General features: G+C 41.8%; 1 protein-coding gene across 1 annotated transcript in view; it reads left to right on the top strand.

The window, feature by feature from the left end:
- The window catches only part of LOC126291777 (kallikrein-4-like), an 88,551-nt gene that overhangs the window by 52,102 nt on the left and 10,765 nt on the right, over window positions 1–25,684 (top strand). The window contains exons 5-6 of the mRNA XM_049985467.1: window positions 15,855–16,006; window positions 21,377–21,461. Coding sequence (XP_049841424.1) covers window positions 15,855–16,006; window positions 21,377–21,461 — 237 coding nt within the window. The remainder of the gene's footprint in view (window positions 1–15,854; window positions 16,007–21,376; window positions 21,462–25,684) is intronic.

Below are 25,684 nucleotides of genomic sequence, written 5' to 3' on the forward strand. Positions count from 1 at the left end.
AGCTTCTGTTCTCTTCTTGTCCAAACTGTTTATCGTCCACGTTTCACTTCCATACAAGGCCACACTCCATTCAAATACTTCCAGAAACGACTTCCTGATACTTAAATTTATACTCGACGTTAACAAATTTCTCTTCTTCAGAAACGCTTTCCTTGTCATTGCCAGTCTACATTTTATATCGTCTCAACTTCGACCATCGTGGGCAAAACTCCTTTACTACTTTAAGCGTCTCATTTCCTAATCTAATTCCCGCACCATCACCCAACTTAATTCGACTACATTCCATTATCCTCATTTCGCTTTTGTTGTGCTCACGTAGCAAGGCAAAAAAGTGGATCACTACCGTTTATTGGACAAAGGGCCCATTGTGCACCTTATGAGCAATGTCAAAGGTCAATGTTCCCTAGGTTAATGCTCTCCATTCTGAAGCAGTTGTGTGAGTTATCTACGACGTCAACCCCGTCTCTCCTCTCTTGAGAAGTTGTGCATTACTTGCGTTCTGTACACTGTAGTGAAAACATTGTGAAGTGTCAACAGCAGAGAAAGCCACCAAGCCGAATAAGAGAGAAAAACTAACTTGTAAGTATTAACCCATTTCTCTCTCTCTTTCTCTCATTATTTATGCATTTGTGTGTAATTTTGTGAATAATTGAGGTGCTGGTGGCTAACAGTACACAGACAGGCTTATTATGTATGCAGTTGGTTTTTACCTGCTGGTAGCAATGAATAACATCTGAGTATCGTTATCAGGGTTAATCACATAACTGTTTTATTTATATGACTATTGTAATGATACCGATAAGACATTTTTCACCATCTTGGCTGTATTTTTAAGATTACGTTAGATTGGCTGTCAAAGTCGTGAGAAGAAATGGACGCGATTGATTTTAATAGCATAGAAAAATCCATTTATGTGATTATGACGTTGCTATTTGCCAGCTGATGGTGGCACGACCAGTTCCATCTGTGTGAGCAATGGTACCATTGGTCAAGCATGCATACTATGTTTAGACTGCGTTCATTAAATGTCTAAGTTTATCATGTATTTGGTAGATTGATGTAGAGTTTTACCGTGTGCATGTATTTGTTTAGAAACACCGTTGGTTTCTAGTACAGATCTTATTTGTATTTTTAGATTAAATAAAATGGGAAAATACAAAAAAGTCATATATCACCCAACGGCAGTATGGTGAAGTGGTAAAACTCATCAGTGAGGGACTGAATCAAAGGGCTGCTTCGAAGAAAATTGGATGCACTGAAGCAACACTTATAGGCTCAAATTAGTGAAGATTAATGCAGTAAGCTAGAGTCATTAAATTTTAAAAAAATGGCCATGGGAATACACAATAAAGTATTCAGTGAAGACATGGAAACACGATTACCCAAACATATTAAAGAGTTTGGGAGATTTTACGGCATGACACATAAGACGCCCATGAAAATGGCGTACGAATTTGCTGAGCAGAATGGGTTACAGCATCACTGAACAATGAACTAAAGCCTGTGTGTACCATTTCCTTCAAGGTCCTGGTCTCTCTTTACGTACACCAGAGCAGTGCAGCTGAGGAATACCTGTACGGTTCAACAAGGTACAAGGAGAAAGGTACTTTCAGAATCGCAAAGAATGTCTGGGAAAGTATAAATTCCCTCCTCATAGGCTGCACAACATGGACGCGACTGGCGTATCTACTGTTCCTGGTAGGACTCCCAAAATTTTGCCAACAAAGGGGAATAAATGTATAAATAAATCTGAATCAGCAGAAAGAGCTCAAACAGTAACAGCCATAGGCTGTTCTAATCTAAGTGTACATTTCATACCATATGCATTCAGCGGTTGACATGAATTCTGAACCTTTCCTAGTTTTGTTGTGGCACTTCAACAAACATGTTAAGCCTTTTCCAGAGGACTCTGTCGTACTGGTTCTTGATAACCAAGTCTCTCACTGTGCCCTCTAGGCTGTAGAATTTTACAGACAACATCATATTCTTTTTCTAGGTCTGCTACTTCATCCAAAGTCGTATGTTACAGGTGTTACATAAAGTCATATCGGGCGCATTCAAGGAATTTTAAGTAGAACCAATTGAGAAATGGCACTATAGCAATCCACGGAGCACTGTTATTCAGATGGAAGTGTCGGTCTATCTTCCAAGAATGACAAATACTAGGAATATTTTGGCGTATTTCCGTAACAGAGTGGTTTATCTTTATAATCCGGATGTGTTCACGGAAGATTTATTAGTAGCTGAAAGTACAAAAGTCGACTTAACAGCAATGAAAGGTATTGGTGAATCAATCAATAACCAGCACTCACCCCAACTATTATTATGGTGGTGAAGGCGACCAACAGGAGAAAGAATCTGGAGCAGTTACCATGAAAGACGAAACGGCCCAATCATTAGCTGCCAGTGAGCAAAGAAATCAACTGACCATTCCCTCTATTTCACCCTGAGTACCTGTCACCAACATTCATTCCCTTCCTAAATATTAAAACCTTAACAAAAGAAAACGAAATGACAAGAAATCGAAGATTCCAAAGGTTAAAAGAGCAAGAAAAAAAGGAAAAAGAAGAAAGGCTGAAGGCAAAACCTGCACAATTGCTCACCAATCCAGGGGATGACAAAATCGAAAATACATGCAAGCGCAAGAGACCTTCAAATTCACAAGAGCAAACAAATCAGAAGGGAAAAGAAGGTCAGAGAATAACGTTTACATCCGTTCAGGATGTGATGGGTGTTCCGATGATGTGGAGTGGGCAAAATGTGACGAGTGGTGGCGTGAGCTCTCCCAACCACATGAAGGACACAAAGAGTTTATTCGTGATTAATGTAAATAGCATTTAGTAAAATCTACATGCTAATGTGAAAGTAAAGAAAATAAATGATCTGGCAAAATCTCCCCACTTACATGACAATATGTGGACATTTACCGGTCTGTGTGTTTGCATCCCACAACTTGCCTAAAATTGTGTGTTACATAGGTTATTATTTCTGTTTCTACTATGCATATACATTTTCAAGTTCCATTTTATCAAAATGTCCTTTAGTTTTACGGAAAAATCAAGGGTGTAAGTACGATAGCAGGCTGAGCAATGACAAACGTATGTCAAAGTTGTGTTCAATGATTTTGTCAGCTATCTGTGTGACCATGGTGCTCATGCAAATAACGGAATAGTGTGTCCACACTGTGCCGAAGTCAGCTACTATCACCTCCATAAGCATTAATTACATATAAGCAGAATTTTAAAACAGAATACGTAGGTTTTATTTTCCTCCCACCTGTTTGATTGCGTTGAAGTGTGAATCTGAAGTGTATAAAAACAATTATTTGGGAACCACTGCTGTGCAAATGCTGTAGAGAGGCAGGAAAAGAGACTAAAATTTTTTATGTTCGTCAGTAACAATATTGGACAATGTACAGCAGTAAAATACTATTTTCTTGAAAAACAGTTTCATTTTTTGTCAGCCCCACCCTGTAATTTACTGGGATTTAAGAGATTATAGAGATGTACAGTCACTGTGCCTTAGTGAGTACGGCTGTTTGTTTTTTCTGAAACATAGTTTTAAGTCATTATCATTCTGCCACCAACTTGCTAAGCTACAGTGGCTGTGCATAATTTTGAGAAAGAAAGATATATATTACAAATTATGTAATTGGTTCCTTTTTTATAGTGCAGATTAATAGGAGTAGTAAAGGAATTTGACATCATGTACTCGAATTCTGATGTTCATACTTAGAAATGAGCACATCACTGTGAATCTCTGTGAACTATCTCGTCAGTTGATTAGGAAAGTAATCGTAATCAGTTAGGTTTAAACTACACCATCTTTATATAAGTTTTGTAAATGTTTTAAAACGCAGCTCCCACGTGTTTTTAGATTAAAACCACTCTAACGAGTAATGACCGTTAACACATTCATGAGTCTTATTGTCGAATCCATAGTTCTCCAGTCACAGCATTGGTACATCTTTCAGAATAATTGGTTTCATATTCTTTAGGATTCTGGGGTTATTAGTTATCTTGAATACACTAACGTCATAATTCTCCATTAGCTGTGGGTTAATAGTTGGTAGAGTGTATGGGGAATGCTTCAGTGTTCAAAACTTGCAATATACTTTCATTTCCAACACTTAAATTACCACCTAGCACTATTGCTCCGCATTTATCAGGTTAAGAGTTAAGCACATTAACCATATTCATTTTCAGCAGTATATGTGTTGACATGTGCTACAGAAATTAACTGAATATAGAGCACAGCGTTTTTTGTTCTTTTATACCAAAAAGAAAAGATGATCTACAGCAATGTTTTTTCAAGTTGCATACACTATGATGAATGATGCTTATTAACATTAGTTGAAGTGTTTTCTCCCTTCCTAGTAAGAACTCTAAAAGAGTGAACATGTCGAAACATAGAGCAGCAGCGATAATCTCATCCTTACTGCACCTATCATGAAAGTATTTGTAAGTATGATGTTGAAGGTATTAGGAAACGGTAACAAAAAATGTGTTTAACTATTTTTTCTTTTGTACTTCATGTAGTTGAGGCAATGAAATCATCACAACCGCCATCAAATGTGAAAATAATGGCGTTTAATTCAGTACACAATTTAAACAGCAGTGGTAATAAAACAATGCGTTAAGGTGAGAGTAATGTCAGATCATGTGTTCCGAACTGAATTTTCGAAATTCCGCGGTATATTGGCATGAGAGCGATATTATCCTTGGCTTCATCTAGGTGATACTCTTCTATGCAAATTTCTGCCATCTTCAGGGGGGGACTTTCCACGAACAGATAAAATTTCTAGCGAGAGAGAGTGCACTACACTGCAAGAGTATACATTTGAAATCTTAAGCATGTGACACTTATGTGGTCGAGGATGGTCTACACATACGATTAATATGGCAGCCATATGTATACAGACTATATCGGAAAACATGGACAAAATTTTTGCTGTTTTGCTGTTCGTCAAACATACTCTACGATTCGGAAAAGTTGGTAAGGAATAACGGTAACGTCATTAACGCCTTCAAACCAGACAGTATGAATGTATAGCAAATTCTCAAGCACATGTAGGAACTGACACGACATTCAATCTATTTAAAACTATATTGGAAGTTTGCTAGAATTATACATGGTACAGGTTTCTAGTTATTGATAAAATAAGAAAGCTGGAAGATGGGCTATGTAGACGAAACTTCCAAGAGTTTCTTTTAACTTCAAAGATACAGTTAAGAAAATAGGTAGGTGCATGCATGTCAGGAACTCATCCTAAGAGTTGTATCATAGAAAGACAGAACATTTCTCCTTATGTGGATCCAAAAACTGGGCATCGTACAGAAGAAATCGTCACTCAATGTTATGATGCGTGATGTAAAGTATGCCGGCCGCGGTGGCCGAGCGGTTCTAGGCACTTCAGTCCGGCACCGCGCGACCGCCACGGTCGCCGGTTCGAATTCTGCCTCGGGCATGGATGTGTGTGATGTCCTAAGGTTAGTTAGGTTTCAGTAGTTCTAAGTTCTAGGGGACTGATGACCTCAGATGTTAAGTCCCATTTGCTGTAAAGTATACATGAAAATTTATGAATATGTATGAATGTATCATGACAGAGGTAGGTGCAGAACTAGGTTCTTAGTTAAATACGTTCAAAGAGGTACATGTGTTTCTAGTGCCTCCCACTCCCAAAGAAAAAATTCTTGAACAGCCCCTTGAATAGTCATCACCATGACCAAGTGAACTAAACACCTTCGTCACAAGGACTTCATACCAATCAACTGGTCCTGCAGTTCCAATGAAGGCAATAAGAAGAAGAATGGATACTTTTTTCCGTAAGATGTAAGCGATAATTTTGGGCTCATCCGTTTATGTCACTGCTCACACATCCAGATGGGATTCGCTAGAGGATGTGTACATATTTTCAGAAACATTATTTCAGCCCAAATACCAGCTATTACAGGAGATACTGCACAACATTAATGGTGTAACATTCTGAACATCAAGCAAAGCAGTTATATACCACGAGACTGTGTTTATACGTAACGATGTTGCAGTGGATAACAGGCAAGGATCAAACACGGATATATTTCTGTTTTTGTAGTCATATTGGGGATGACGTCTTTTATTTTAGTCATACTCTAAGATTCGGAAAAGTTGGTAAGGGATAACGCTAACGTTATTAATGCCTTCAAACCAGACAGTATGAATGTAAAGCAAATTTTCAAGCACATGTAGGAACTGACCCGACATTCAATCTATTTCAAACTATATTGGGAGATTGCTAGAATCACACATTGTACATGAGATTAGATTAGATTAATTATTCATTCCATAAGCCCATAAAAGAGGGAACATGTCATATAAATACATTACAAAAATGTAATTAGAAAAAGTTGAGTTTCATTAATTTTAATGATCCTCAGTCAATAAACAGTAAAGAGAGATATTCACTGTTTTGAAAGTGCAGAGAACTACTAATCCCCAAGCCTAGAACTTTTATCTCAGAAAGGGCCAAGGTGGCGGAAGAACTGCAGAGAAGCTAGGACACCGGTATGATTCTCATAGAGCACATCATAAGACATCGAGGGAACAAGACTTTAGTTAAATGGCTTGGTTCCCAATCATTGCAAAACGGTTGGTTGGATGTGGATGATTTTTGCAGGGCGTTTTAGGAGGAATAGCAAACATTTTAGGAGGTGGGAATACAGACGAATTGCAATAACAAATGCCATGTAACACGTGTGTAATATTTACTGAGAACAGAGATAATTATGTAACCCAAACAAACCTAAAGCAAAGGCAAATGAGGACGTTCGAAGTCGATTTTCAAAACTCCACTGCCAACTTCAATGAACTTTTGACTTCTCTTGATAACACCACGTGTAGCTCTTCTGAAGTCGTCTTTGCATTCTTTTATGAGGGTTGCACCACTTATAATGCTAACTGTCAAATCGGCTCTTGTTGTCACTTTTTCTGTATAGACTTCGCATTTCCACCATCCCCACAGGCAAAAAAGGAAAGGGGTAGGATTGGCGGACCTTGGTGGCCTAGAAACGTTCCCGTATCTACCAATCTATCTTCGAGGAATGTGAGGCTTAGGTGATGTATCTACCTGGAACTGCAGTGTGCAGGACCTCCGTCATGCTTGATAAAAGTATGTAGTCTTGTAGCCAAAGGAATCTCTTTCAATAATACTGGAAGCTCATTTTCAACAAAGTGAAGATAATCGGTTCCTGTAAGACGATGTGGTGATGCAACAGGCCCACTCAACTTATTGTCTATCAGACCATACCACACATTTACAGGGACGCGTTCTTGGAAATGTGTCACCACAATGACATGTCGGTTTTCTTCGGACGACTGATTTGAACGCGACTGTTATTGATGCCATCACGAGTGACAGTAGCTTCATCAGTCAAGAGTAAAAATGGGATCACCTGGTGTTTTTCAGGTATCGAATGACAGAATTCCAATTGTCCATTTTCATTTCCTGCTCGTAGGTGTTGCATGAGTTGTTAATGATATGGATGGAACCCATGCATACTCAATGTCCGCCGTACTCTTGTATGTGGAACACCAATAAATGCAGAAATTCGACTTGTGCTTGTTGACGGACTACGTTCTACCGACTGAATTATGTCTTCTAGTTTATCCACAGTCTATTAGTTTACACGCTCAGATGCAATGTGACTGCTAGGCACTGTACCAGCGTCACGCAGTGTATTGAACACACGGGTAAACACTCTTGGATATGGTAGTCTGCGTTTAGGAAATTGTATGCCATTACAAGACTCATACACAGATACCAGGTCGGCATATTAAGCTGTGTAAATACGTGTGGCATCGTTACACGCTACAGTACAGTAGACTTCACCAACAAATCACTATGAAAACTTCAATGTAAACTATAGCACAGCTTCACAACGTGAACGTCAACACTGCTGACATTCGATAAACATGGCCATAACAACCAATAGCAACCGGTGTACCAATACATGAAAGGAAAATGCACTGAACTCAGCTGTATCTCTGTAGTCAATAAAAACTGGACACATGTGCCGGCCGGTGTGGCCGAGCGATTCTAGGCGCTTCAGTCCGGAACCGCGCGACCGCTACGGTCGCAGGTTCGAATCGTGCCTCGGGCATGGATGTGTGTGATGTCCTTAGGTTAGTTAGGTTTAAGTAGTTCTAAGTTCTAAGGGACTGGTGACCTCAGAATTAGGTCCCATAGTGCTCAGAGCCATTTGAACCATTTTTTTAATGTGAAAAGCGAGCAGAAGGAGCTTGATAAAGTGAAAAGACTAATTATAATGAAGGAATCAGTGGCTGTCAGAAAACAAATATATTGAAAATGGCAGAGAAAAGGGCTTGGACTATTAATAAGAAAAATCGCCAAATCGTACTATGCAACGGGCAACTGACAGATTCCAGTATTCTTAAATTTATAAAAAAATTCATTACTTCAAGATTTAGAGGAACTCTTATGCATAATGTGTTGCCAAGAACTATGTGGAAATCTAAAGTATGTGTGATTGTGAATTTAGATGTTGCACAAGGACCTACAGAAAACTATAACAATTCGTTCGTCTCCCAGAACTCGCAGAGAGGAGCTTTGGCGAGACTCCCTAGCTGAACACAATCACCTAATGGTCAAGGAGGAAATAACCGAAGGTTCACACCTGTCATACGTGACCTGGAAGAACTTGAACAGACTGCGAGTTGGGGTGTCAAGGTGCAAAGCCAACCTCCGGAGGTGGGGCTTCAGTAATGAGGAGGAAACTTGTCAGTGTGGTGACGTGCAGGACGTGCAGCACCTGCTACCCTGCAGGAACGTACGGGCTGCATGCACTGTCTGTGGTCTTTCTGCAGCCAGCGAAACTACTTTGATAACCACTGAATACTGGGCCCGACGTAAAATATAATCATCTTGCTGCTTGTTTATCAGCTGATTGTTTGTATATATTATTGAATCTGTCATAAATACATATAATTTGTTATGTGAATCAATACTTATTAGTTTATAATTATTTTATGTCCTGGACTCAAAAATAAATAAATAAACAAGGACCTGTAAGTCACCAGGTTGCATATGGAAAAAATAATTGAATAATGTATACTCTTTCGACTCATTTTGTGGCTTGCAGCAGCCAGAGGAATTGTGCTGATAGTTTACCAACATAATTTTCTGTAATCTACGATACTACCAAAATTTTGATACTTGTTTCGGTAGTAGTTTTTTCCTCATTATCTTCCTGATGAGATCATAAAGACAAGCACCATGTACGTCACTACAACAGCTGAGGTTTTGTTGTGATGTTGTAACTCTGACTATAAAAGAGCGATCGTTAGTTCGATGTTTGATTTACTTTGTGTGAGCAGGATTACAGTATCATGTCGTTTGGACTGGAGGCATACAATAGCATTTCTAATCTCATCAACACAAAGAGTCATCTACATTAAGAAATTTATGGTAAAAGAATATGGAAATACCTGTTGGCACATAGATTACAGTGATTTAAATCTACTTTTAAAACAGAAAGTAACTGGAATTGTTCTATGTGCAAACGTCAGTACACTTAAATCGGAAACAGAACAACACAGGTGACAAACTTCAGCCAGGCAAATGTAACAGGCCCACTTCTATGTTTCTCAGAAATTCACAATTTTCCGGAAGACTCCCTACAAAATTTTTTAAGTCAGCCCACTAAAAAGACATACTATCAGTCAGTACAAATCTCATTAAGTGTAATATTACAATGAACGCTTATTGCAGAAAAAATTGATTCCGGCAGTTTATGGTTCCTTCCCTGCAGCTGGTCCAGGATATAAGATAGCTGAGACACCCAATGACCCCACATACCTGTCACCGACCGTCCAGGCATTTTAACATCCCGAGTTGCGTATTCCGAACCGAGGTGGGCGCTTAGCTGACTTTTGTGCTGAGGAAATTGTGATATACCGCCACTTAAAACAGGATGGGCACAATGTATAAATCCAGCACATGCAACCATCAGTGTAGGACCTCGCAGAGAGAACACAACATGACAACAAAGAAGAACCATCACTTTCTTAAATCGTAGAGCTTGATACCCAACAGTAGCATCATTCAAAATAACTGCTACTGTAGAATTATACGTCAGGGATACTTTTCACACAATAGCTATGCTTCAGTAAAAAAAAAAAAAGCCATGAAATCACGACTTTTCTCCAGACCCACAATGCTTTAATTGCTCCATGCAAGAGTTTCCTGTAACTGGATGGAAAAAAGGATGGTAGCACTGCGGTAACACTTAATGCTTTAGTATTTCTGTTTCTGGAAACAAGATCTGAATTGAACATGCCAGAGGTCAACCGCACAAGCAATGTATACAAACATCAACCCTTAAAACGCATATTTCTGAGTTGCCTTCAGCTCAAACAGTTTAGAAAACACAAGATGATTCATGGAGAAACTGGTACACATAACAAAAGCATAGCACACGTCAATTAGAGCAGGTTTATGTCATAAAGCTTATCGTAGGGTACTCTGAAGACATAAACGCGTTAGCATGAATGCTAAAAAGGAAATTACTCTGGTAAAAATTGCGACTGATAATAACTCATGCATTTAAGTAGATAATGACGAGAAATGGGATTTTAATGGGTAAAATAGGATGGAAAATACCTCACGTCACTGTAACAGATGAGGAACAGTTCAGACTTTTGAAGTTTGTGGATGCCAGCATTCATAACAGTCTATCTATAAGAGATTGTAAGTAACTACTGCTAACGTCATTCTTAACTCTGAGTTTTATCCATATGATAGTTTACTAATAGATTGGATACGGAATGCACAGAGTCTACAGTACGATATGTATGTAAGGTTATTGCCATTCTTCCTGTGAGAAGGATGTCAGTTCACCCCATGGAAATTTTGGGATCTAGCGCCATTCAGTGAGATAGATCGCACAAAACTGAACAAAACAATTGAATCAGGAGTGATAGATGCCTGAACAGAATAGAAATCGTCAGCAAATTTGCTATTTGGCGCTATACCTTCTGCTTTAGTACTACACGATGGCACCATTACTTATTGACCCCTCATAGGAATTATGCAACGAGTTGTATAAATGAGCAAGTGTTGTGCCACATCCAAACCATTTGACGCTGACACATCGACATGAAAACGTTGTTACAGAAGCTCAAGGTCTCTACGACGAATGGGGATACTTGAGTTTAAGGAAATCACTTGTATTGTGTCCGCGTACAGTGGATGCGTAATAACATTCACCGCAAACATGGCAAAACACGACAAACTGCATTAACGTTAACATATTTTGACTATTCAAAACGATGGAAGGCTTCAGGCATACCTTACGAAGTTGTGCAGTGTTTACGCAAACACTTTACTACCAGTGAAGCCTAGTCAAATTCGGAATATGTATCAATAACCATTGAAATATATATGAAGCTTTTATTGTCACATGAGTATTACTATACGTCTAAAATATCCACTAGCGTGTTATTACAGCTTATCTACACGTGAAAGTTTTGCATGGTCGCTTGTGGTGCTCTCAAACTATGCTCTTCAAAATTATTTCAGATGCATTTATCTTCAAGCTCTGAAATAATTTATAGGATTTCATTTGTGTGGCTTTTGGTTCCTGCTGTGGGAATGGTGTGAGTAATCTTCATCATTCTGCTAATCAGTATGCGTCATTGTTACATGTACTGGTTGATCAAAAAGTGAGTATAAATTTGAAAACTGAATAAATCACGGAATGATGTATACAGAGAGGTACAAATTGACACACATGCTTGGAATGACATGGGGTTTTATTAGAACAATAATAATAATAATAATAATAATACAAAAGTTCAAAAAATGTCCGACAGATGGAGCTTCATCTGATCAGAATAGCGGTAATTATCATAACAAAGTAAGACAAAGCAAAGATGATGTTCTTTACAGGAAACTTTACAGGAAATGCTCAATATGTCCACCATCATTCATCAACAATAGCTGTAGTCGAGGAATAATGTCGTAAAAAGCACTGTAAAATATTTCCGGAGTTATGGTGAGGCATTGACGTCGGATGTTGTCTTTCAGCATCCCTAGAGATGTCGGTCGATCACAACACACTTGCGACTTCAGGTAACCCCAAAGCCAATAATCGCACGGACTGAGGTCTGGGGACATGGGAGGCCAAGCATGACGAAAGTGTCGGCTGATCTCACGATCATCACCAAACGACGCGCGCAAGGAATGTTTCACACGTCTAGCAGTATGGGGTGGAGCGCCATCCTGCATAAACATCGTACGTTCCAGCAGGTGTTTATCAGCCAGGCTGGGGATGATGCGATCCTGTAACATATCGGCATACCTCTCACCCGTCACGGTAGCCGTTACAAAACTAGAATCTCGCATTTCCTCGAAGAAAAAAGGCCCGATAACGGCAGATGTGGTAAATCCAACCCGTACCGTGACTTTCTCATCGTGCAATGGAGTTTCCACGACAGTTCTACGATTTTCGGTAGCCAGAATTTTGCAGTTCTGGGCGTTGACAGACCCTCGGAGCGTGAAATGAGTTTGGTCGGTCCACAACACGTTACTCAACCAATCGTCATCTTCCGCCATCTTTTGAAACGCCCACACCGCAAATGCCCTCCGCTTCACTAAAAACAGTTCATGATGACTACAGATTTTGTACGGATAGCATCGGAGGGTACGCCTCAGTGCCAACCAAACAGTAGTGTATGGAATGCCGGTGCGACGTGCGTCTGCACGAGCGCTGCCTTCCCCGTGCATAGACTATCCCGCTGCAGTCTCCATTTCTTCCTGAACTGTCTCAGCAGCATTGTGCCTTGTGCTCGGTCGGCCATCACGGAGTCTGTCGTGTAAACAACCCGTTGCTTCGAACTTCGAAATCATTCTCGCCACAGCTGCATTTGTCAACAGACCTTTACCCGTTCGAATCCGCTTCCTATGGCGATAGGATCGTAACGCTGAACATTCCCCATTCTGATAATAGAGCTTCACGAAAAGCGCCTTTTCAGGTAACGTCAACATTTTGCGACTGCTGGCGCATCTGATTCTCTCTCTCATTACAGCTCCTTTTATACACGATTGTCATGCGTTTTGCTGTCCAGCGCCATCTGGCGGATATTTTGTGAACTTTATTCTTTTTTTTTGTTCTAATAAAACCTCATGTCATTACAAGCATGTGTGTCAATTTTTACCTCTCTATTTACATTATTCCGTGGTTTATTAAGTTTTCAAATTTATACTGACTTTTTGATCACCCAGTATACTATAAAAATGATTGTTCATCTTCTTACGCCGAATGTGGATACCTTCGAAAGGACTATGCGAAGTAGCTAACATCAACTTAATAACGTGTCTGTATTTCAAGCTGTTTGATTTTTTGGTCCTCCAGTGTTTTTTCGTGTACAACAGTCATATGTAATAAACTGAGATGACAAAAGGTAAGGGATACCTCCTAATATCGGCTCGAGCCTCCTCCTATCCTTTGTAGTGCAGCAACTCGATGTGGCACTAACTGAAAAAACTGATGCACGTCCCCAGCAGACCTAATGAGGCACGCTGCCTATGTAGCCGTCCACAAATGCGAAAGCGTTGCCAATGCAGGATATTGTGCTCTGAATTATGTCCCATAAATGTGCTGTGGGATTCAATTAGGGTGATACGGGTAGCCAAATCATTCGCTCGAATTATGCAGAATATTCTACAAAACCAACCGCAAACAGTCGTAGCCGAGTGACGTGACATAGTTATTTGGGAACATCATGATCATGAACGGCTCCAAATGGTCTCCAAGTGTTCGAACATAGCCATTTCCAGTCAACGATCGGTTCAGATGGACGAGAGGACCCAGACTGTTCCGTGTAAACGCAGCCCACACCACTGCGGAGCCGCCACCAGATTTCACAAGTGCCTTATGGACAACCTGGATCCATGGGTTGGTGGTGTCTGCGCCACACTCGAACCCTACCGTCGTCTCTTACCAACTGAAATCGGGACTCATAAGAACAGGCCACGGCTTTCCAGTCGTCTACAGTCCAGGCAATAAGTTCACGAGCACAGGACAGGCGATGCAGGCGATGTCGTGGTATTATCAAACGCAATCTTGCTGGTCATCTGCTGACGTAGCCCACTAACGCCACATTTCTCCACACTGCCCTAACAGATACGTTCGTCGTACGTCCCTCATTGATTTCTGCGGCTGTTCACGAAGTATTGCTTGTCTCTTGGCACTGACATCTCTACGCAAACGCTGCTGCTGCTCGGTCGTTAAGTGAAGGCCGTCGGCCATTGCGTTGTCCGTGGTAAGAGGTAATGCCTGAAATTGATATTCTAGGCATTCTCTTGACACCGTGGATCTCAGAATTACCTGACGATTTTCGAAACGGAATGTACCATGTCTACAGCTCTAGCTACAATTCCGCTTTCTAGGCCTATTAATTATCGTCGTGCTGCTGTAATCACGTCAGAAACCTGAATAAGATTTTCACTCTGCAGCCAAGTGTGCGCTGCACTCCTGAAAGAAAGGATATTGCGGAGACATGGCTTAGCCACAGCCTGGGGGGGGGTTTCCAGAATGAGATTTTCACTCTGCAGCAGAGTGTGCGCTGATACGAAACTTCCTGGCAGATTAAAACTGTGTGCCCGACCGAGACTCGAACTCGGGACCTTTGCGGGCAAGTGCTCTACCAACCGAGCTACCCGAGCCAGACTCACGCCCCGTCCTCACAGCTTTACTTCTGCCGGTCCGCACACAGTTAGGTTGGGTTGTCTGGCAGACCAGTTAAAGGGGGTAGGACGTCAAACGGGTCGACTTTGAGAAGGAAAGGCACCACAGGGCATTTTAATTTGCACTGTCTATACTTTTACAAATAAATTCTTAAAACTTTGTCAGCACGACCAGGAAGGATTCAGGATTCACTCTCATAGCAGTGGAAGTTCAAGAACACGAAAAAATAATACATCTTAAATGTGAAATTTCATGATTTTTTTCACTGTTGGCTGCATTTGTTGCTATAGGTACACTTTTCGTCGTAAATAAGAGAGATTCTTCGATGAATTTTGCACAGCTTACAAACCATACTTACAGGTATATGAAACTCTAGAATTTATGTAATCTATGGAAAAATGAATGGGCTGTTACGTTTGTACTTCATGTTTAGAGAAAACTCGAATTTTATAGATAATTATCTCAATGTTTACCACAGTTTTTAACAGATTTGGGAAATTCTCGAGTTTCATACACCCGTAACTATGGTTTGTATGCTGAGCAAAATTCATCGAAGAACCTCTCTTACTTACGAAGAAAAGTGTACCTACGGCAACAAATGCAGCCAATAGCAAGTGAAAAAATGATGAAATTTCACATGTAAACGAAATTTGTTTTCTTTTTTTTTCCAACTTCCATTGCAATGAGTGTGAATCCTGAATCCTTCCTGGTCATGCTGACAAAGTTTTATGAATTTACCTTTAAAAGTATAGACAGTGGAAATTAAAATGTCCTGTGGTGCCTCTCCTGCTCCAAGTCGGCCCGTTTGACGTCCTACCGCCCGTAATTGGTACACCAAGGCCACTCCACCGTTGAGAAAATGTGTTACTCAGACACTGGGATGCGTGTCTGGTACATATGATAGATAATCGTAATAATAATAATAATAAACCTCAAATCACTTTTGAATTAAATCATGTGTTCATGTCTGCACCGTAAGTACACTTCCATTATTTGCTATATTTTATGGTGCTGTAAGTGTGATTGCCTGCGGAACAATTTGCTCAAACACTAGTTCCATGTGTATCCTTCAGTAGTGCCAACTGTCAGCGACGTATTTCCCTGCCGCAGACCATGTGCCAGGGAGACTCGGGCGGGCCTGTGATGTGCTCTACAGCGACCGGCTTCAAACAGTGGGCGGTGAACATGGGCGTGGCCCCGGCGGAGAAGGAGTGCCTGCCGCAGAAGACGGCCAACGTGTACGTCAGCACCGCCTACTTCCGGTGAGTCCCCTCCTCCCTCACCACTGCAGCGAAAAAGAAAACACACACATTTATACGTAAATGTGCAGTAAATGCACTGCAGCAGTGGGACGCTTGCAGGCTGGCAGTAGGAGCGTTGTCATAATGTTAGTACTTGTTTGTTGGTAGTTGTGCCAACAGCGATAATCGTATGAAAAGCAGATAATCTTGGTTGCAGTGTTAAATTTTTTTAAATATTTGCCAAGTATACATTTCGTCTATATTTAGACTTCTTCGGGTTGACCTAGGGAAGAAGTATAAAATCTCATAATATTTTCTGAGACTGATTACCACGAAAATATTAAGCTACCGATATCTGGTAGAAAAGCGTACAGTACATGGGATACGGTGCATAGGATAGCCATGCAGGTATATGTCACTTGCCAGAGCTTTAAAAACGGAGTGCGGTGTCCTATAACACAGAATAAAACGGAAGATTACATAAACGTATTTTTAAAAAAATATGATGATGAAATAGAAGATACGATACTGCGTGAAGAGTTTTACAGAGCACTGAAATACCTGAGACGAAACAAGGCCCCGAGAGTAGACAACTACTGAGGGCCTTGGGAGAGCCAATCCTGATAAAACTCTGCCATTTGGTCAGCAAGATGTATGAGACAGGCGAAATACCCTCAGACTTCAAGAAGAATATAACAATTCCAACCCCAAGAAAAGCAGGTGTTGACAGATGCGATAATTACCGAACTATCAGTTTAATAAGCCACGGCTGCAAAATACTAACACGAATTCTTTACAGACGAATGAAAAACTGGTAGGAGCTGACATCGGGAAAGATCAGTTTGGATTCCGTAGAAAGGTTGGAACACTTGAGGCAACACTAACCCTACATTTCTAGCATTTGTAGACTTCGAGAAAGCTTTTGATAATGTTGACTGAAATACTCTGTTTGAAATTCTGAAGGTGGCAGAGGTAAAATACAGGGAGCGAAAGGCTATTTACAATTTGTACAGAAAGCAGATAGCAGTTATAAGAGTCGAGAGGCATGAAAGGGAAGCAGTGATTGGGAAGGGAGTGAGACAGGGTTGTAGCCTATCTCCGATGTTATTCAATCTGTATATTGAGCAAGCAGTAAAGAAAAGAAAAGAAAAATTCGGAGTAGGAATTAAAATCCATGGAGAAGAAATAAAAACTTTGAGGTTCGCCGATGACATTGTAATTCTGTCAGAGACACCAAAGGACTTGGAAGAACAGCTGAACGAAATGGAAGAAGGAAGATATAAGATGGACGTCAACAAAAGCAAAACGAAGATAATGGAAGGTAGTCGAATTAAATTAGGTGATGCTGCGGGAATTAAATTAGGAAATGAGACGTTTGATGTAGTTAATGAGTTTTGCTATTTGGGGATCAAAATAACTGATGATGAACGCAGTAGAGAGGATATAATACACTCCTGGAAATTGAAATAAGAACACCGTGAATTCATTGTCCCAGGAAGGGGAAACTTTATTGACACATTGCTGGGGTCAGATACATCACATGATCACACTGACAGAACCACAGGCACATAGACACAGGCAACAGAGCATGCACAATGTCGGCACTAGTGCAGTGTTTATCCACCTTTCGCAGCAATGCAGGCTGCTATTCTCCCATGGAGACGATCGTAGAGATGCTGGATGTAGTCCTGTGGAACGGCTTGCCATGTCATTTCCACCTGGCGCCTCAGTTGGACCAGCGTTCATGCTGGACGTGCAGACCGCGTGAGACGACGCTTCATCCAGTCCCAAATATGCTCAATAGGGGACAGATCTGGAGATCTTCCTGGCCAGGGTAGTTGACTTACACCTTCTAGAGCCCGTTGGGTGGCACGGGATACATGCGGACGTGCATTGTCCTTTTGGAACAGCAAGTTCCCTTGCCGGTCTAGGAATGGTAGAACGATGGGTTCGATGACGGTTTGGATGTACCGTTCACTATTCAGTGTCCCCTCGACGATCACCAGAGGTGTACGGCCAGTGTAGGAGATCGCTCCCCACACCATGATGCCTGTTGTTGGCCCTGTGTGCCTCGGTCGTATGCTGTCCTGATTGTGGCGCTCACCTGCACGGCGCCAAACACGCATACGACCATCATTGGCACCAAGGCAGAGACGACTCTCATCGCTGAAGACGACACGTCTCCATTCGTCCCTCCATTCACGCCTGTGGCGACACCACTGGAGGCGGGCTGCACCATGTTGGGGCGTGAGCGGAAGACGGCCTAACGGTGTGCGGGACCGTAGCCCAGCTTCATGGAGACGGTTGCGAATGGTCCTCGCCGATACCCCAGGAGCAACAGTGTCCCTAATTTGCTGGGAAGTGGCGGTGCGGTCCCCTACGGCACTGCGTAGGATCCTACGGTCTTGGCGTGCATCCGTGCATCGCTGCAGTCCGGTCCCAGGTCGACGGGCATGTGCACCTTCCGCCACCACTGGCGACAACATCGATGTACTGTGGAGACCTCACGCCCCACGTTTTGAGCAATTCGGCGGACTGTCCACCCGGCCTCCCGCATGCCCACTATACGCCCTCGCTCAAAGTCCGTCAACTGCACATACGGTTCAAGTCCACGCTGTCGCGGCATGCCACCAGTGTTAAAGACTGCGATGGAGCTGCGTATGCCACGGCAAACTGGCTGACACTGACGGCGGCGGTGCAAAAATGCTGCCCAGCTAGCGCCATTCGACGGCCAATACCGCGGTTCCTGGTGTGTCCGCTGTGCCGTGCGTGTGATCATTGCTTGTACAGCCCTCTCGCAGTGTCCGGAGCAAGTATGGTGGGTCTGACACACCGGTGTCAATGTGTTCTTTTTTCCAGTTCCAGGAGTGTATGTAGACTGGCAACGGCAAGGAAAGCGTTTCTGAAGAAGAGAAATTTGTTAACGTCGGGTATAGATTTAAGTGTCGTTTTTGCAAGTATTTCTATTGAATGTAGCCATGTATGGAAGTGAAACGTGGTCGATAAATACTTTAGACAAGAAGTGAATAGAAGCTTTCGAAAAGTGGTGCTATAGAAGAATGCTGAAGATTAGATGGGTAGATCACATAACTAATGAGGAGGTATTGAATCGAATTGGAGAGAAGAGAAAGTTGTGGCACAGCTTGTCTAGAAGAAAGGATCGGTTGGTAGGACATATTCTGAGGCATCAAGGGAGCACCAGTTTAGTATTGGAGGACAGCGTGGAGGGTAAAAATTGTAGAGGGAGACCAAGATATGAGTACACTAAGCAGATTCAGAAGGATGTAGGCTGCAGTAGATACTAAGAGATGAAGAAACTTGCACAGGATAGAGTATCACGGAGAGCTGCATCAAACCAGTCTCTGGACTGAAGACGTATGGCGCATTCCAGTGCAAACCAAGTGGGACCAGACCTACAGTAAAGCTTTATATCATAAACATGTCGGAGGTGTAGTGCGTATTCTGATTTGCACACATCACGTAGTATGTTAAAACATACTAGCATGCAGCTCTCGACAAATGGCGCCTACAAGCAGTGAGCTACGATAGTCTTCAATTGCTGAATATTGTCATAACGACTAATCACGTCAGTTATTACACATGACTGCTGTTCACAAATTGCTGAAAATATACTTACATTGATAGGCGAATGAAAATTAAAAATTAACGTATATAAAGACAGGGAAAGCATAAAAGTACGTAGGATTGCTCTGAATACCAATTTTTAGTTTCCCGAGTGGTCTTATGCGCAACAACATTTTTCATACCCGTATCTTCCTGAAATGTGGATTTATGCCCCTCCCCACTCTCTGAAACACGAGATCGTCACTGCCTGTTACTATTGATTAACAATACCAAAACTATGTTCAGATGCCAAGCAAGTGCGGCATTTAAGTCGTAAAACATGCTTCATTGGGAACATAAAATATAATATAAACTCACATCAACGTTAAAAACTGCCAGCGTTAATTAGATGGCACCCTAAATAAAACACAGAGGTCCCTCACTGCAAAAGCTGATAGCAAGAATGAATCTTAAAAATCCCAACTTCCCGAAAATAATGTTTGCTAACAAGCACAGAAGTACTTCAGAGAAAGAGCGCAAGTATCATCTAAATGTCACAGGATGCATAGTAAGAATAAATGAACTTTACAAAACGTTTTCGTTCCCAAGCCATAATGGGCCTTCTTCTCAAAACGTAAAGTTATATCAGTGCAAGACTGCCAGTGACAGCTATTATGTCGCTGTGTGCATAATATAGAGCACACACTGACTGTAACAACTAAAAACTAAAAATCAATAAATTTTAAAAATTAGATATTTAAAGGAACAACCTTTTGAAAAAATGTACAAGGTGGCGTGATTCAATTAAATAGTGTCCACGCCTTAGCTATAAACATTAAACAATGATTCACAGAGTGAAAGTACACTTGGTTCTTCCCAGTTAGCTGATCGTTTAAATGTTCTAAAATTTCACGTGTGACTTTACTTGATAGCTCTTTTGTAATTATTAGTCGGCGGGTGATGTTTGAAGCGGTCACCATAGCAAGTAGATATCCACTAATACCAGTAATCCTGTTCCATACTTCGATCACAAGCGAGGTATATTCCTACACGTCGGTCAGGGGCCTGAAGATAGCGTAATAAAGCGCCGAAACTGGTTGCCTAATAAAATAAGGTTGAAAACTGACGGCTGAAAGGTGTTTAATTTAAAATCCTTACACAGACAGTGTTAGTGAGGGGACAATGTTGCATATGAATGCCTAACTACAAAGGGAGTTTGTGTAAAAGGATTTAGAATGTTCTGGATTAAAGGAAGGGGAATGCGATCGCATGCCAGTAGTTTTGCTGACGAAGGAGAAATGAGGATTGAAGAAACTGGTTCCCCATTTTCGTGTCAGAGTGTTTTGAAAATATACATTCCCCTTTTTTGTGCTCCGCTCGTGATATTCTGTCTCCATCTGTTATGTGGTGTTGTGGTATCCTTAATACACTTGAACAGGTTAATTTCGTACGGTAACAGTTTTCAAAGCAGCCGAAAATTTTGTTAATATTTCACCACAGTGTTCAGTGTTTTCATATTTTTCTTTCAAAAACTTCTAGTTATGTTATGACATTTTGATAAAGCATGATAGATAAAGGCTGAATGAAATAAAAATTAAAATACAATTTACTAATTACGAGAACACATGTTTACGATTAATGAAAATGTGGCTCATTTCCCACCATTTCCTATTTCCTCACGTATCAGCACTAGATCCGACACCTTGAAAATAAAGAAATAAATGATAAATGTTTCGAAATAGTTCATTTTACCTGTGACAGCGCACATCTTTATAGACGTCATATACGAGGAATGAGTGTTGAGCGGAAGATCGTATTCTTTTTCAGGAGCTGGATCCTCGACAACATTAGAGACTTAGCATCGTGTGCTGGCAGCGTCCGGCGTGGCTCAGTGCGAATTTTCATGCGCAAGGTATGGTGTGACACTCAATTTCTTTTTCTTCTCTTAGCAGTCTTTGTACAGCATCTGAAAGCAACAGATAAGATTAAATCACTCAGTGCAGCGCTACTTTTGATAGGGTCAGCAGTCTCTATTTAATAAAAGCTCATTTGCTCAATATACTGTACACATTGGACATCTCAGAAGTTTCAAATAATAATGACCTGTCGTGATGTTATTGGATGAGATACAAGCATTAATGGAAGTAAAACAGCCATAATAATTATAAAGACAAGTTATCTGAAATGACACTCAAAATCTAAAATTTCACGTGTGACTTTATTTGATAACTCTTTTGTAATTACTTTTGGCTTCATTACGCACAATTAATTCACTTATTTTCATGTCCTCTTTCCGCACCATAGATTTGACTAATTTAAGAAGATGTAGAAATAAAAATGGTGCGATGAAAGTTATTTACTTTACCGTCATCTGAAGATCGTATACGCTATCAACAAGACACTCATGTGTCAAAGCATTTATGAATACGTGCCAAATAGGATGTTGGTCCACATCTGGAACGAAACACTGCAGCAATTCTTCATGGCATGAATTCTCCAAGGACGGCCGCGGTGGCCGAACGGTTCTAGGCGCTTCAGTCAGGAACCGCGCGATTGCTACGGTCGCATGTTCGAATCCTGCCTCGGGCATGGATCTGTGTGATGTCTTTAGGTTAGTTAGGTTTAAGTAGTTCTACGTTCTAGGGGACTGTCGACCTCAGGTGTTAAGTCCCATAGTGCTCAGAGTCATTTGTACCATTTCGACCGCTTTAAGCAGGAGCACGGTGTCTCGCAACAGAGAGTTTTAAGTGTCACGCCATTCGCCATTGCAATAAACAGTATTACGTCCGCAGTGCGACGATCTGAACTGTGGACCTTGGTTGTGAACGACTTCTCCATTTACTGTGAATCCTCCAACATCGCAACGGCTACCCAGAAACTGCAGCTGACCATCAGATAGTAGGAGGAATCGACTTGCACCACAGGTTTTTAATTCTCTTCGAAAGAGCTGTTTCTATTGATTTTAATGTGTTCAACTCTCTTTTTAATTTACCCATTTTAAAACGGAGGCCGGGGGGGGGGGGGGGGGGGTGGAGGGGGGTGGTAGGTACCGTTCCCACTTTTAATGGAAAGGTGAAATATCTGGACCTTACATGTTATGAGAAGCTTACATGGTTGCCGCAGCTTTAAGAACGGAAACTGAGATATCTCAAGGTCTTAAACATTCCTAACTGAGTCAGTCATAGGCCTCTGGAGCCGACAGTGTCATCTGGGGTCTGTGCAAGGGAGAGCGTTGAACTGTTACAGACTGTAGGCATTAAGGTCCAACGCCAGCGGTGGAGCTGGGCGTCCCCCTGGCTACTAAAGATTACTTTTAGAGCTGACTCATTACATGAAGCAGTGTACACTAGTAGTTTAAAAAGATTTTATTACTGTTTACATTGATAGGTCCAAACAAGGAGATATTCTCGCCTGTGCCTGTGCTCAGGATAACGTCCCAGAGCAATTTTCAGTTTATTACGCGGAACTGTTCGCTATCCTGAGGAGAATGGAGCAGATGAGACGGCGTCATGGCAGAAAATTCTTCATCTGCTCAGATTCTCAAAGTCCTCTTCTCGCTATTGGGCAAATATACCTAGCAGACGGGATGGTGGGACAAGTGCAGGGCGCTCTTCTTCTCTTGCAAAGGCAAGAAAAATAAATCATTTTTTGGTGGGTTCCAGGACACATAGGGATTCACAGAAACGAACTGGCTTATACGGCTGCTCACTGTTCAGTTCCCCTGCAGGACGTCACTTCATTTGTGACCAGGAAGGCCATGTGTTGTGGAAGGCTTAGTGGCTTGAAGATTCATAAAACATTCAGTGCGACCTAGGTTTACCTCCTTCCAGCCGACAGGGCCTGAAGAAATAGCTCTTGCACGGGTCAGAGAGGCATGTCAGAGATGCGGGACACAGCTGTCAATACGACATATTCTAACTGAGTATATTTTATATTGAACTGGCAGATAACTAGGCGAGTGTTGAACGTGTTTTGATATTTTATGTGGTGTCCGGAATTCTTCTCAATATATTGTGTGTCAGATCTTAATGTGTCACATAACAGACGGTTCACTCATTATTTATAAGCAGTCATCCAGCGTCGGTTATCAGCTCTTTTTTAACCGTGTGTTTGCAGATTTTTTCATGTCTTTTTTTTTAGTTATTCTCCTGTATCTCGTTGTGATTTTATTAAGAACTTTTCTGAAGCTCATCGTATTGTGGTGTCCTTACGATTCTTGTGTGTGTGTGTGGGGGGGGGGGGGATGAAACTTGATTTTAATGTTATTAGTAAATCATTAACTCAAGGGGGCTCATGATACAGCTGTTTAACGCCCTGCGCCATAAACCATCATAACTCGACAATTACTTGTTCATTTACCAGAGGTGGGTGCCACCAGATGACTACGAAAGTCCTCCCAGTTGCCATAAATTACGGATGGTATTTTGGGCGCGGAGCTGGCTGCCGATAGTATCCCACATGCGTTCCATTGGGTTCGTATCAGGCGAATCTAGTGGCCGAGATATCAGAGTGAGTTCACTATCACGCCCCTCATATCACTGTAGCACGACTCTGGCCTTTTGACACAGACTGTTATCCTGCTGGAATTTGTCATCACCATCAGTGAAAACATCGAGCGTGAAAGGATGCAGGTTGTCTGCAATAAAGGCCATGTAGGCTACTAGCCTGACAGTGGCTCGGACTGCTACCAAAGGCCCTACTGAAGCCAAAATCAATGTCTCTCACAGCACAATTCTGTCCTCAATGGCTCGAATCTTTTGTGACACGATCGTCGCGCTGATGTATCAAGAAACATCACCAGGCGAGAAGTTCCGTTGATCAACACTCCAATCTCGATGATCCTGTGAGCAACACAAACGTAGCTGACGATGGCTCTGTGTCAACATGCGAAATCTCAGTATTGTACTCCATTAGCTGATCTGCCACTGCTTGTCGCCGCCTATTCTCCTTTGCAGAGTGGGTTGGTTGGTTGGTTGGTGTGGGGAAGGAGACCAGACAGCGTGGTCATCGGTCTCGGGAAGGATGAGGAAGGAAGTCGGCCGTGCCCTTTCAGAGGAACCATCCCGGCATTTGCCTGGAGTGATTTAGGGAAATCACGGAAAACCTAAATCAGGATGGCCGGACGCGGGATTGAACAGTCGTCCTCCCGAATGCGAGTCCAGTGTCTAACCACTGTGCCATCTCGCTCGGTCTGCAGAGTGGGCAAGCCACATTGTGTCATGAGGTATAGACTCGTGACTTCACCATCCTTAAACCACTTTCGACAGATATTATCCAATTTAAGACCTGTTTGGCCACCCTTCATTACTATAAATGCTAAACAAATGTCACAACACGTAATAAGGTGATGCTATTCTCCATAACGTGCAGATACGTAAATGGCGGAATTGTGTCTTCTAAAATTTGGTGGATCACAACTGGAAATAACATTAGAGATTCTTCCAACCCATGATGCTACCTGAACTGAAATACACGCTTAATATCAAGCCCTCAACCACATTGTCCAGCCAAAATGGCTGTAAATATTACGAGGCACGGTACTTCAACACTACAGTGTGGCAGCATGATAGTGTAGTTTTGCAGATACGAAGATATCGATGTCTTTATACATGCAAACGCCCGCATCTCGTAGTCGTGCGGTAGCGTTCTCGCTTCCCACGCCCGGGTTCCCGGTTTCGATTCCCGGCGGGATCAGGGATTTTCTCTGCCTCGTGATGGCTGGGTGTTGTGTGATGTCCTTTTTTTTTTTATACATGCAAAACAGAGGCGAAACAATGTGATTACAGCAGCCGTAGAGGTGAGGAATTGGCCATACTTGCCGAAGTGACGTAACTATATTCCGTGACAGAATACTTGAGAAAGAAGCTACAAGTTACCATGTACATACCTAAACAGTCTTGCACAGGGAATAAACACACGATCCATTGTAGTGGACGCCAGTCAGGTAATACCATGTCATGCTGCCAAGAAGGCGCAAAGGGTTTCCTGTAGTCACATGACTGGACACCTTATAAACGGTGCTCACTCCTGGGCTTATTGTTCTCACATAAGAGGGTTGGAACTTTAATAGTGGCAACTATTTATTTACACCTCTTACAATATAGATAAGTGTTTCAAAATTTTACTGACTTTCAA

Source organism: Schistocerca gregaria, chromosome 9 (assembly GCF_023897955.1).
Source record: "Schistocerca gregaria isolate iqSchGreg1 chromosome 9, iqSchGreg1.2, whole genome shotgun sequence".
NCBI lineage: Eukaryota > Metazoa > Arthropoda > Insecta > Orthoptera > Acrididae > Schistocerca > Schistocerca gregaria.